General features: G+C 31.0%; 1 protein-coding gene across 3 annotated transcripts; it reads right to left on the bottom strand.

Annotated features, from left to right (window-relative positions):
• Positions 1-3,399: 3,399 nt before the first annotated feature.
• On the bottom strand, positions 3,400-10,625 carry LOC122537784 (nuclear pore complex protein DDB_G0274915-like). 3 transcript variants are annotated; one of them, XM_043671343.1, is made up of 8 exons: positions 10,370-10,625; positions 9,047-9,337; positions 8,682-8,985; positions 8,367-8,584; positions 7,911-8,284; positions 4,672-7,828; positions 4,438-4,559; positions 3,400-4,365 (listed from the first exon to the last, which is right to left on the bottom strand). In XM_043671343.1, the coding sequence occupies exons 1-8, from the start codon at positions 10,442-10,444 to the stop codon at positions 4,305-4,307; spliced, it is 4,602 nt and encodes a 1,533-aa protein (XP_043527278.1). In that variant the 5' UTR covers positions 10,445-10,625; the 3' UTR covers positions 3,400-4,304. The 3 variants fall into 3 exon arrangements, with proteins under 3 accessions (XP_043527278.1, XP_043527287.1, XP_043527294.1); XM_043671352.1 differs by lacking the exon at positions 10,370-10,625 and adding an exon at positions 10,168-10,354; XM_043671359.1 differs by lacking the exon at positions 10,370-10,625 and adding an exon at positions 9,967-10,148.
• Positions 10,626-14,570: the final 3,945 nt, after the last annotated feature.

The raw sequence follows: 14,570 nt of genomic DNA on the forward strand, positions 1-14,570 counted from the left end.
ACGAAAATGAATACGTAGATTTTATAATAGACGATGTGATTCGATAATGAATTGGAATTAATAGAATTTTTAACCGAGCTACTTTATGTAGAATAAAATCTTTTAATGTTTAATTTTTAATTAGTTGATTTTGTAAAATTTTTAAAGTATAGAAAAAATAATTAGACTTTGCCCACTCAAATTTTATTCAAAGAAGATTACTTTTTCTGTATTTTGGATATTACTATGTAATTAAAATAAAACATTTTTTACTAAAAAACATGAATAGTCATATATATGTTTGTCAGGATGATAAAACCATGAATATTATAGTGAGTTATAGTATGGATTTCTTATTTTATATATTTTCTTTGAGGAACTGTTAAGGAGTGAGCTTGATACTTACAGAAACAAAAAGCAATGTGAAATGTAATCATGAAACAAATACATTTGACCTAAGAATTCGAGACTGCGACTGAATTCTAACATTCGTTTTCAGATTACTTTCTCCATGTGAACCAAAGAGTTTTTACAAAGTACTGCACGCATTTTTTGTTTGTCCTCGTACATTTTATTTACTGAGAAGAAAATTAAAGTTTAAAGCGTTATTACATTACACAAGTGTACGTAGTTAAAAACTCCTTGGTTCGCATTATTATCTAAATGCCCTCCTAAAATCTTTATTTTACTAGCTACAAAATAAAATTGTAAACCAAAATTAAACATTGTTTTCGATTGATATTTTTCATATATCCTAGTACTGTATAGTATAATTATTATGGATACAGCGGAGGATAGTATTAAGAATAATAATGGTAATAATGTTAACGTGAATGTATCCTATTCACGGTGTTTCTCAACATGAGCTCAATAGCCCTCGTCATCGCAAATGTTACGCATTAAAGCAACGTCACATTTATTCAATAAATTATACAATATGAGGCTATCGAGTTTTCCATTTATCATAATTACATTTATACATTTGTTCTGCAAGAATTAGAAGCTAATTCCATCCTATGTAATGTACATTACTATTTTAATTACAATCTTGTGTTTATTACGTACTTTTAAATAAATCAAATACAACTTTATATTTTCATGTTTTTCTTCAAATAAAATATTGGCGCGATTTAACATAATAATATTTCTGTTTTCCTTTTTATTTTCATGCTTTATTTGTGCGAGTAAAAATTAGCGAATTACAAATGGTTTATCGGTTGAGAAACACCGATGCTCCTTCACAATATTATCTAACATTATACCATGTCATGAGAATGTTATAACATCTCCATAGCACCTGAAGCATACAGTGAACATTCTCCCATGTACATTTTATTTAATTACAGGCAGTCATTGGACTTATTTCATAACAAACTCTCTCATTTGTGAACATTAGATCATTGATTAATACATTCTCAATATAATCATTACAGATATTCATGTAAATTCAGTACAATACATAATTTTCATGGACTAAGATTATGATAAGGCCTCAGAACATTTGACTCATTCTTTTACATCTCATAACTCACAGGATTTTTGTACCATTTAAAAATGTATGATTAATTTATGAATAGTTATTTTTTTTCTATAGGTAAATTATCACAATGATAAATATTTGATATTTTTGTATATTAATTAAGTTGCTATATCATTAAGATGTAATCAATCAATTAAAGAATTAATACACAGTTTTTATAAAAGTAATTTTAAGTTTATAGCAATTGCAATAAATACAAAGACAAATATTCTATGAGTCATGAGATGTTACATATCTATTGTTGAACGATTTTAATGTAGTGCTCTTCAAGTATTTATGCAAACACATTGCAATGGAGAGTACAAACTGCTACAAAACAATTCCAATATGATTTGCTGTACAATCATTAATACATCTACGTCACGCGCTCGTTATGTTTTTTAAGGCCATATACGAGATTTAATACAAAGGTACTGCGCCTCTTTCAGGCAGCATTTGATATATTCATTAATTTGGAAATTTGTCTAGAGATAGACAAATGGACGACACAGCCTCGACAGAGAATGTTCACAGTGTAAGACAGCAGCATAGACATATCTCAGCGCAGCCTCACTTTACCATTGGTTAGTATTTCAGCTGGTAATTATACAAAGCTATAATTCTTCAAGTTAAACAATATAATTATGTGCGGAAGAACCCTTCGCAGACAAGATTTCTTTCTTTTATACAAAGGACAACATTAAGAGGTACTGTAAGTATTAACTAGTTTATTTTCATTACTGAACTGCTATAGATTTTGCTCTATGTTTAAACGGTAGATTAGTTTTAATTTTAATTATACAAAGAAAAAATTGATTAATTATGTTGATACAGTTTTTTACATACTTAGCAATATTATTTTAGTATGATAAGTAACAACTACGAAGGGCAGAGTATGCAATTTGTAAATTATCAACATGAAATCAAGGTTTCTTTGTTATCTATTATCTTTACTTCTTGATAACATATGCAGAAACTAAAAATGTCTTAAAATCTATAATGTAAATATTACACAACATATAAAGTAATAACATGTAACAAAGTTGTTTTGTACCTATGTGTCTACTATATCCTATATGGCAGAAGGTGGGTCTTGTGCCGAGTTATTCTTGGCTACTGTCAATTTTAAGCCAACATTATAGATATAACTATCCTAATCTTAAATAGGACGTGCATGATTTCATATTAATCCATTAATCATTAACACGTCAACTAACTACTTTCTGCATTTAGGGACTTCTAAAAAGAATATTTATTTTTATAGTTCTTCAATATTTTGAAAACAACTTTATTATACTTACAAAAATTAACATCACTCTTGGCTAAATTGCACTCATTGTAAAAATTTGTAATTTCATAAACACTGCGATTAAAATATAAAAAATGTTATGAAAGAAATAAATGTAATTAAAAAAAAAATTATTTGTCTTAAAAATAAGTATACCTTATGAATAATGGTAGTTTTTGTTCAGAGTCTAGTCTTTATTTATGGTTTTCTTTAATGCTAATTCTATTAATTTTATTATAATATATTTAGTTTTGCTGCAATACAGAGTGATACGTTTACATGAGATACAGAGAAGCAACAATAATATACAAAGTCGATAACAATTTTAGAAACTTACTATAAAAATACATTCGATTTAGTAACAAAAGAAAAAGCAACTCTTTAGAAGTCCCATAATAATTTATTTCCATTCAACATACTCTTGATTCATTTTTCATTCATTCTATGGTAAAACACGCAACATTACTATAATTTAATTCTATTAAAATGGCATTCAGTATATCCTTATAGGATTAATCATTCAATATATAAAAAAAATATACAATTTCGACTACTTAATGCAATCGTTCAGTAATCGTGACTTTGTACTATCCGAATGCCATTTTTTTTCTTCATATGATACATTTTTCTTGAACTAGTACTACAAAGACTGTAGAACTGTTCACAAAATTCTAATGAAAATATAATTAATGTCTATACGCAGTGGGACTTCATTGATATTTAGTCGATTCACAATACTCGTAACGTGTCAAAATTTATAGAAGAAAAGAATAAAAGTTAAGCTTGTTATATATATATTATATCTCTCGTTCATTAAGCTCCTCCCTCCTGACTATATAAAATTGTGTACCAAATTTATTAAAAATAACTAGTCAGGTAAGAATGATTATTTTTACATACAAATATAACAATAAAGTCATTGCAACTTATTGCAACGTTTCTTCCACCACAAAAAAAATAATTTTTAAATAATTTAGTCGCTCTTGCTTCTTAATTACAAAAACATTGTTACGAGTTGTGAACGACTTGTACTTACCTGAGGGATACACTCCCACTCGTTATCCTCAATAAATTGCACATATTTAGTGCTTTATTAGGTTTCTTTATCGAGGTATTCTCTCATTTCAGTAAATTAATTTGTCACGTCAGTACGCATGTCTTGTTTGGGTAAGGTATTATTAATGCAATGGCATTATGATCTGTCTTAGTTTCAAAAATGGCTTCATGCCAACATCAAAGTATCATTCGTTATTACTGTATAATTTAAATAATTTATAATTTACAGATCCTGTAGAACACAAGTGGCTGTACGCAAGCATATCCTATTGACAAATTAATATATTACATAAAATGCTTGGTATACCACCACATTGATGTGACCATTGATTGGTATATATTTTCATTGTATCATACTGTAACTTCAGTATATATTCAAGAACATATTCATACACGCGGTTGCATGAAACATATATAAAAAAAATGCATCCGAGTGTACGTGCAACTATGGTTACTTGCCCTCTACCGCATTCTCCTAATGGCTTTCTTGAATTTCCGTGTTTGTGTTTGAGTAGGTGTTGCGCTAAAATAAAATACGATAATAACAACTTAATTTTTGTAATTAGTATAATAATTTTTCGTAATTTATACATACTTAAATCCTGTGGGTGCATTACCACCAGTAAAGTTAAATGTCGGTGGAGTATTAGGATCAAACGTTGGTGTAGTGTTAGGAACACTAAAATTAAATCCTGTAGATGGCGCAGAAGCAGGTGCCTAAAAAAATTAGTTATAAAAATATTAATGAAATTAGTTGAAATTTATCTAATATATTCAATATTATTTGGTTCAATTTATTTAATACATTCGCGTGCTTTATTGTACTTACAGCACCAAAATTAAAACCTCCTGACGACGTAGCAGCTAGTGCAGTAGATCCGAAATTAAATCCCGCATTTGAGGGAGTGGATGAAAATGACGACGGCACTTGATTCTGTGTACCAGATTGTGATGTACCAAAAATTGGACTTGGATTGGTAGATTGAGCAAATGCTGATGTTTCCGGCTTAGGTGCATTAAACGTAAATCCGGAAGAATTAGTTGATGCACTTGGATTATTGAATTCATTTCCAAATAAATTATTACTTTGCGGGATAGATGAATGGCTACCAAACGTAAATAATGGTTTCTGAGTCGATTCGGCAGGATTGGTATTTGCAGAAAAATTGAAATCAGTTGGTTTTGCTATTGGTTGGGCAGGAGTAGTAGTACCAAATGTAAATATGTTTGAATTTGCTGATGTGCCAGTTTCGTTTGACTTTGAGGTAGATCCAAATATACTAGGTGTTGACTCAGTGGTAGATGATACTGTATTATTACCAAAAACGGGAGTAACAGACGATCCAAAAAGTGGTGTATTTGACGGTGCTCCGAAACCGAAAGGTGTTGGTGTTGCAGTTGGTGGATTGAATAATGATGCTGGTTTATTATCTGTACTTCCAAATACGCCTATTTTGGGGTCAGTTGAACCGAAAACTGCAGGTTTATTTTCTGTATTACCAAATATTGGTACTTTATTCTCTGCGACTGCGAAAGTCGACGATTTACTTGTACTTGCAGCTCCAAATGTAGGTTGTTTGTTATCTTCAGTTGAAGTTTGTCCAAATGCTGAAGCAGTTTTTGTATCATTACTGCTAAATAATGATACACCACGAGAAATGCTTGAACATTTAAATAACGAATTTCCAGAAGAGGGATTTGATAATGTATTAAAAGTCTTGGTTACTGAGGATTCTTCCCTTGTTTTACTATCTCCAAATGTAAAGGTATTAGATAAATTAGAAGTTGGAGCTGACGTTGATATTTGACCAAAGGTTGGTACAATTGATGTTTGCGTATTTGGTTTTGATTCGGAAAATGTAAAGGAAGATTGAGTAGAAGATGGAAGACTTGATACCACAGTTGTAGAAGTACTACTAGTCATTGCGACTGTGCTATTTGGTACACCAAAAGAAAATGTAGCAGTTGATTTAGGTTCTTGAACACTGCTTTGAGTTATTGAGGATACTGTACTTGTATTAACAGTAAATTCATTACTGTTTGATTTTGAAGTTTCTGTTACAGTATTTTCCAGCAAAGGGATTTGTTTTTCTTCTTTTATATCTGATTGTGTAACTGTAGATTTAGGTGCATTGAACGTAAAGGTAGATGGAGTTGCTGTAGAAGTTGTTACATTTACAAATTGTTTATTATTTTCTACTGTCTCACTTTCACTTTTAGCTATACCAAATGAAAATAACGGTGCCGAATTTTTTCCCATGTTTTCTGAATCTTGCTTCGTATCAGTCTTTTCGCCAATATTTGTATTAACTGGAACTCCAAAACTACTTCCTGAGGTCAAAGGGGTATCATTTACAGATTTTTGTGTTTCGCTTGTTTTTACTTCTTCTTTATAGATACCAAATGTAAATTGACCAATTTCATTACTTTTGTGAGCTTCGCCGAATTTAAAACCATTTGTAGATATTGTACTATCAGTCTTTCCTTGATCAGCTTTGTCAATACCAAATTTAAAATTGCTAGTATTTGCAGGCATATCAAAATTGAACTGTAAATTGGAACTAGTAGTTGTTAAAGTAGAATTATCTGGTTTCTTTGAGCCTAGCTTTGCATTACCACAAGCTACACATGTAGTAACTTGCGTTTCATTTTGTAACATGCAAGTGTTACAGATCCATGCACCTTCAGGTTTTTTAAACTTGTCTCCAAATCCATTTGAAAATAATGAAGTATTCTTGGTTGTAATTCCAGCACTAGGCTTAGCTGTATTACAACATGGACAAGAATCAATGGACATAAGATTTCTAACCATACAACAAGGACATTCCCATGTATCTTTGTTTGAATTTAATTTATCCGGACTTTCATTTTTTTTAATTGTTGTATTTTGACTTACAGAAATATCTGTATTAACCGTGGGGTTCGTACTTCCTTGTGGATTAATTTTTGATATACTTGATTTAGATGTATTGCAAAAAGAACATGTAGTAGATTTTTCAGAATCATGTAACTTGCATTTAGAACAGTTCTCAGATTTAATTTCTTGCTTTGTGTCTGGTTTAAGCGCATTACACGCAATACATTTAGTATCAGTTTGTTTATTCCTTACAAAACATGATGTACATTCCCACTGATTACTTGAAAGTTTAAACTGCGATCCAAAATTATCATTTACTATAGTTTTTGGTTCACTGAAATTACTTGATTCAGAAGTCTTCTTATCTTTAAGACTTGGTTTGGTAGCCTTACAAGCAAAGCATTGTGTTTCGGTATTATTGTTTTTAAACAAACATTCAGAACATTCCCACATAATTGAAATATCTTCTGTACTAGATTGAGAATTTGAAATATTTTTTATATTATCGTCATTATTTGTGTCTAGGTTAACTGTATTTGTTTTATTATTGATTGATTCTTTGCTCGAGTCTAATTCTATCTTCGATTCATCCAATTTTTCAGATTTTTTTGTTGTGCTAGATTTAGAACAAAGAACATCCATAACACTTCCTGATTTTAATTCATTCGAAGTAGCAGGAACAGTGCTATCATTATTTTTTACTTTTTCTTTTAATCTAGGAGCTGTAGATGAACCGGACCAGATAAAGTTCTGTGTTACTGGAGGTATATAGTCGTCTGATGTATTGGATTTGACACCAATTCTTTTTAAAGACGAACCTGAATTGTTAGATTTATCAAGTAATTGTTTATCGGCATTAATTGGGCTACTAAATGTGAAGTTGTTGATAGATTTTAAGTTCTTTGTGGTATTTGTTACTCTTATAGGACTTGCGAAAGTGAAGATATCTTCTTTGTCTGTATTAGTCTTATCTACTATTTTTGTATTAGTAGATGGCATAAAGTTGAAATTAGGCAAAGAAGATATAGGTAAAGGTATGTTTGGTAAATTAACTGGTTCAACTGTATCTTCCTGATCAAGACTTGTTTTAACTTTTCCATGATGCTTTGAATCATCATCAGTTTGTGTCCTATAGAAAAGAAATTACATATATTATAACTATATCAATATTTAATTATATATAAATTTTCTGTAAAAAATTATATATTCACCTAAGATGATATTCTTGAGGAGGCGGTGGTTCGCTTCGAGCTGAAACAATTTTTCTAGCTGCAGCTGTTGTATCTTGCAATTTTTGCCGTCGTCTTAATTTTAATATATCAGGTATAGTTGGTACAGTTAATTCACGAGTTAAATGACGTAATCCAACTTTAGTTGTTGATGTCATTTCTTCTCTTGATCTCTTTTTACTTATTGGTGATGTATTGTTCATCATTTTTAATGGAATTTTTTTAGCATCTGTTATTGGTGATGAAAAGTGTTCTAATGCTTCCAAAATTTTTTTAGCAGTTTGACTCATACCAGATGAATCTGTATTAGATGGTTTTACTTCAACACATGTTCTTTTAGGAACTTTAAGTTGAATCTAAAGTTAACAACGATTGATTATACCATAAATAACATCAAAAGTGATTAAAACAAGAATAATTTAAATTAATAACGCATACCTCGTTTGAATTATTAAACAAATTGCGACCTCGTTTATAAAGACCAGCTGCATTCGCTCCACCAAACGTAGTATTTCCACTGTAAAAAGGAGATGCCAAGGGAGATGCACGATCCGGCGTGTTTGTCATGATTGATGCATTAAAGCTTGGTCTACGACTACTTAAGGAATCTCGAGTGTTATCTAAAAATAAAGACCTTGGAGACTGCATATGATTGGCTAAAAAAAAGTTTGTATATTAAATATATATTACATAAGAACGTATATTTCTAAAAACATATATTTTCATAGAAATGAAAGAAGATAAATTACTTACTAAAATTTAATTTATCATTATTAAATCTTTTTCTATTAGAAAATTGAGAAACGTAGACAGCTGACGGAGCTTCTTGTCTATTTATTTGTGGAATAAGGGAACTACAACCACTAGTGCTCTCGCTAGATTCTGAATTATCATCCATACCATTCGTAGTTCCATTATTTGCGGTAGCAACTAATGCATTTAACTCTGATCTCTGTGGTTCTATGTTTCTAATATCCGATTGTATTGCAGGTGTAGAAGTTACTAAATGGCTCATCCCGCTTGGTCCAGCCATTGCAGGTTTAGAAAAATCTTCACTCTACAAAAACATTATTGATTGAAGAAAATGTTTTTAAATTGATAATCTTTTGTATACTTACTGTTTCATTATGAATGAAATATTGTTGTTTAGATGAACTGGCTTTATTAACTGTTGATTTGGCTCTTGGTTGAATCGAAAATGTACCAGGTGGATGAGTAACATCCATGCGGATACATGGTCGTTTTAGAGGTGGAGGTTTCTGAATATCTTCTTCTGATTCAACCTCTTCAGGATTTTCATTGTCCTCTAATATATCTTCATCATTTTGAGAGGTATTAAACCATTTACTAATCCATAATCTTTGCGGTAGAAGATCAGTTACTTTTGTTGCTACTTTTTTTACAAAAGACTGAAATATAAAGGAAATAAGCATATGCCTATTAAATGATGTGTTACAACAGTCATTTATATAATATTAATTTTGTAATGTTATAATAAACACAATAAAAATATATTTTAAAATATATATAAACTTTATGAAGAAAAGGTAGAATATGTGTATAGAGCATATATGCACACACACACACACACATATATATATACTAAATATATATATGTACTAAATATAGAATTAAATTATTTATATACATTATACATTTTTATATTATATGCAGTATATATATTATACAGTTTTGTATTATATTTCATTGACTATAGATGATAATCTAAGTCAATATAGACAAAGAAATAAGATTAGTCAAGATACAAGATTCATCTATAATTATTTTCGCTAAACTGACTGATATGTTAGTACGTAAACATAATAAAAATTACAATACATAAATCATTCTTGAAAATTGAGGTTAAAACAGTTCGATCGAAACGAATTAAATTGTACATCGAGTTAAATCGGTCGTGTTAAAGGGGCGTTATCATTTGGAAAAAAAAAGGAAATGATCTTTAGAAGAAATTACAAGTTATTGCGTGAATTTGCGCAAAACGTTATTTTCCAACGTCACGCGTCTTTTTCACAAGCACGCCAGATGCGAATGTAAACGAACATTTAAATTTCCTTGAATTGACAAAGTGACAAATTTACGAGAATCGAGTCGAGTAAGAGGTTCTTCGCGACTTTCCTGGTAAGGAATCACGTTTCAAGGTTACGTGTTATAGGCGTCTTGATAGGTATTTCACGAGCGAAGTAGTATGGGAAAGATTGAGGTTATCGAATGGACTCACATAACCGTGACATCGTCTATGCCCAACGAGAGTGTATCTCGGGAAACTATTAATCGCGCAAGGGGTAACCCGAGGAGAGGCTGGTGCATAGTACAAATTTGTTGGTACGACTAATTTAGGCGGTAACGCGCGAAGAATCGTTTGGATGCGAGACAGGTTCGTTCCTGTCGCGGCGGACTCGTGCCAAGGAAATAATACTCACATTGTTTGCGTCGTAGGGCTTCGTATTACGCGACGACGACCGTCTTCCACTCAAATTGTTACTCCCTTTAGCCATGATTGGCACCGATCACTTATTTATGAGTATAAAACACGCGAGAATATTTTCAAACGGCGCATCCCAGAAATTGTCAGCGAACCACCACCTTCGTGACTAAAACCCACGAGAGAAAATATGGCCGCCCGAAGACCGCCACCAGGGCGCCAGGTTTCTCTCGAATATGCGCTTGTCGCGCTTGCCCACGTGACACGGCGTTTACGCTCGCTGCCACAAAAAACGGCGTTATCTCTTCTTACCGCTTTCAAAAAAAGAACGTGCGCAAATTTTATATTTTGTCTATAGATAGCGCTGCAATTACTCCGTCGGTTCATATTATCGACTCTTTGTAACTGGCGTCCATTTATTTTACGTTTATATATGTATGTAATTATTTGCATGTCATTGTATTTACGATAGCGTTTACATGCTAATCAATTGGATCCAAGTATATTAAAATGCAGCGTCTACAAACATTTTTATTAGAACGAAATGTGGAATCTGGTAAAAAGATATTTCATTTCATCTGTATTCATATATATACATATATAAATCTTGAGGAAGGCTTTCTCAGTCAATTATTCAAATCTACGCTCACCTTTAGAATGTATGTTTTTGTATATATTTGTAAATATTTATTCCTTTAATAACATCATTTTTCAATAGACAACAATATTTCTATCGTAAAGAAACAAAATGTCATTGGAATTATTAATTAATTCAATCGATTATGTACATATTTCGGTTATTTTAAAATTGAATCGTTTCCATTTTGTCAGCGCCCTCTACTTCCGATTGCATATTTAAGTTCAAGCGCTTCAGTTCCCACATTACGTTTTCAGTTTTCAACTTTTAATCTCGTTTACTAAAGGTTGCATAATTTCTCTTATTCCTTTAATTTTAAAGTATATTTGTAAACACATGTTTTATTTTATGATTGTGAACACATCGTTAAAAGTAAAAGCGAGTTTTTAATACGTGGCGAATGGTTCATATACCTCGTCTGTGGTGATGAAACATGCGATTATGAAAACATGCGCGCTACTGCATTAAAATAGAAGTTGATGCTGAAAATTAAAGTGAAGGTATTTTTTTCTAATTAATTGATAGATAATAAAAAAATCATCGAGTATTGTATGAGTATTATAAATATTAAATAATGTATTTAGATAGATTAATTTGACAGAGCGTAAAGTAATCCTGCTTCATATTTAATTGATTTTCCTCTTTAAAATAATTTCTACTATAATAAACAAAATTTTTACTGTTCGAAATCAACATTCCAATTGACTGTTTAGCAATGTGAGTGATAATATTATTGCGTGTGATGATTGAGCTGAACATAGCTGAATATTTTGTTTGTTGTAATAAATTGTAGAGGGCGCGGAAAACACTCTAACTCATCGGTAACTCTGATTCTTTTCGTGGTCGGTAATGCAGAACATGAGACATTAAGCTTCATATGATATTATATCTATTCTATTATTTAATCAGTGATTATAGAAATACGAATAACAGTTTTAAAAATCATAATTTAGATAAGATAGATAATTTTTTAGTCTTTAGTTGTTATGTAATTTTTTTAAAATTTTTCAATAATAATTATAGAAATGCAAACAAAAATTTTAAAAATTATATTCTAATTTGCATTTATCTGTATTATTATACATTCGTGATTCCTGATACACATATAATTGTAGACTATTATATCTGATTACTTTTATTTTATAGTTTTTAGCAGTCACTTTGTAGTTGGTATTCGATTTTTCCCGGTCGATTTTCTTTTTTATCACCAAGGTTCTGTTTAATAATAATATTAATGATTTAATTTGCAATTTATAATACTGCAAATACTATTTATGGAACAGAGGTCTACTATATATTGATCTAAATTTTCAATTCGTTGATTTTCTAATATCATTAGTTGCGAGAATATTTTTCTAACTTTTTATAAGTACAAGATTCTCTATAATAAATGTTTAAATATCTTCACGAGGCACCGTATATCACAGTATTACCAAAAATGATAAAACATAATTATTAGTTTCGATAGTATCGTTCAAAATCGGTTAATAATATTAATACAAAGACTGTAAAATCGCCGATCAAGTAGTTTCACCGTATTAAATTAACCAATTGCGGGTCAAATTGATCGAAACGAGATAATGTCTCGAAGAATGTAGCGCGACGTGAAAGTTTCTTTCATGAAGGGAAAAACAAAATATAAGTTAAGTCTTTGATATTAGAATCTGCGAGTCGTCTAGTCCTCTTGTTTTCTCCAGAAAAACATCACTCGGAGACATTTTAATCGAACGATTGAACGAATTTCATTTTCCCAAATTCTCGCTGTAAAAAAGAAATTCAACGAAGAGAGAAACGACGACGCCACGTTTCATTTGGCAATACTTTATGATCCGTTTCATTGCTTCTTTACTCGAGAATACTTTCTGATCTGTGTTTTATATACTTGTTCGCATACATCTGCCTTTCTAACTAAATATTAAGACATTTATCAAAAGTGAAACAATTAGTAAGTTCCAGGATTATCGTTTCGAACCATGAAATGTAGAGAATTTATATATTTCGTATCGTAACAATACAAAGGTTTCGTTATATTATTTTTCTTTTCTATAAATCTTTTGTGGAACGTTCGTTACAGGACACTGGAATAGACTACCATAGAAATAACAGGTGGAGGACCGTTAGTGCAACTGGCTTCGAACTTCCGTGGATAATACGTGGAATTGATCGCGTTCTTAATACTTTAGCAACGTGCAACATGCAAAAAAAAAAAAAAAAAAAAAAAGAAACCGATGCTATTTTCAGCAGGTAAATATTACCCAAAATTGACGACTAATACCAGCGATTTTCAACATCGCTATAAACGTTCGTCAGAACTAACAGATAAATGAAAATAGATTATTTACATAAATATAATTGGAAATAAGTGACGAGAAAAACGTTAAAAAAGTTTTCATGGTAAGTTTGTGTCTCTATTGTTAGTTAAACTCCCTGTTATTAATGTAAGAGGGATGACGCATGTACGAGTGAAAAGTGAAACTTAGGAAGAAGGTGACAAAATCATTTTTCTGGCTACACTGCACCGGATATAGCTGTGACACAGAATTAAATATTTTGCCACGAACGATTTCACGTGAGTCACACGCTTAGGAAATTTGCGTAGCTTTCTCCGGCAAACAAGGGAAATAAACGGCGGCACAGACCTTCATTGGTTGATCTAGTTCTGCCTCATTTTCTCGAGCTTATCGTTAGACAAGATGCAATTTTCACGCTCCGATAGAAATCTCGTGTGTCTGATCTATCACTTGAAGAGAGCGAAAACTATGCGTATGTAAATTGGCATCGGGTAAATCCTCGATCTTTCATGGGCAGAAGTCACTTGATTTAACGTCAATTTAACATTTATTTAATTTATCAATTTTATTGATCAATCCAGTGATTATGATTTTCCAGATCATCATAAATCCAATAACTGTTATAACTCAAATTAAGAAAGTTGTAATAATTTTATTTTAGATAATTTTGGTCAAGAATACTTTAGTTGCCAATAACATAATTATTGATGACGAAAAGTCTTTTAAAAAATGTTTCTCCAGAAATTATGAATACGATACTCAGATACACAGATAAAAATTACAATGACGAAGAAGTTAGAGTAAAGAATTCAGTTTATTTGCTAAGCAGATTTTATTTCTTATAAAAATTTAGAAGATTAGAAACTAAGAAGATGATACAACGTGTGAAAGAGAGAATTATTTTATTTAAATTCTTTTATTTAAAATCTTTTCAACTCAGCTGAACATAAAACCACTGAAAGCATGCTAGAATGGGCTAGAAAGTTCGAGGGTTGGACGAAAGATCGAGAGAAAGTAAAAAGCCTCGGAGAGGTTGATGAGTAGAGTTCAATGAATTGTCATCTAAGTATTCGACAGCGCAGAAAGAAACAGAAACGTTTCAAGAACGACATAAGAATAGAAACGACGCATTACGACAAAAAGAGTGATCAAGAGTTCAAAAAAAAAAAAAAAAAAGAGCATGCTATTGCAATTTCCGTAGAGAAACAGGAAACAGATTCAGTTCGACGGAAGAGTGTAACGTTAATGAAACTAATAAACGGAAAGGAAAC

Source organism: Frieseomelitta varia, unplaced genomic scaffold, assembly GCF_011392965.1.
Source record: "Frieseomelitta varia isolate USP_RPSP 00005682 unplaced genomic scaffold, Fvar_1.2 scaffold_163, whole genome shotgun sequence".
Lineage (NCBI taxonomy): Eukaryota > Metazoa > Arthropoda > Insecta > Hymenoptera > Apidae > Frieseomelitta > Frieseomelitta varia.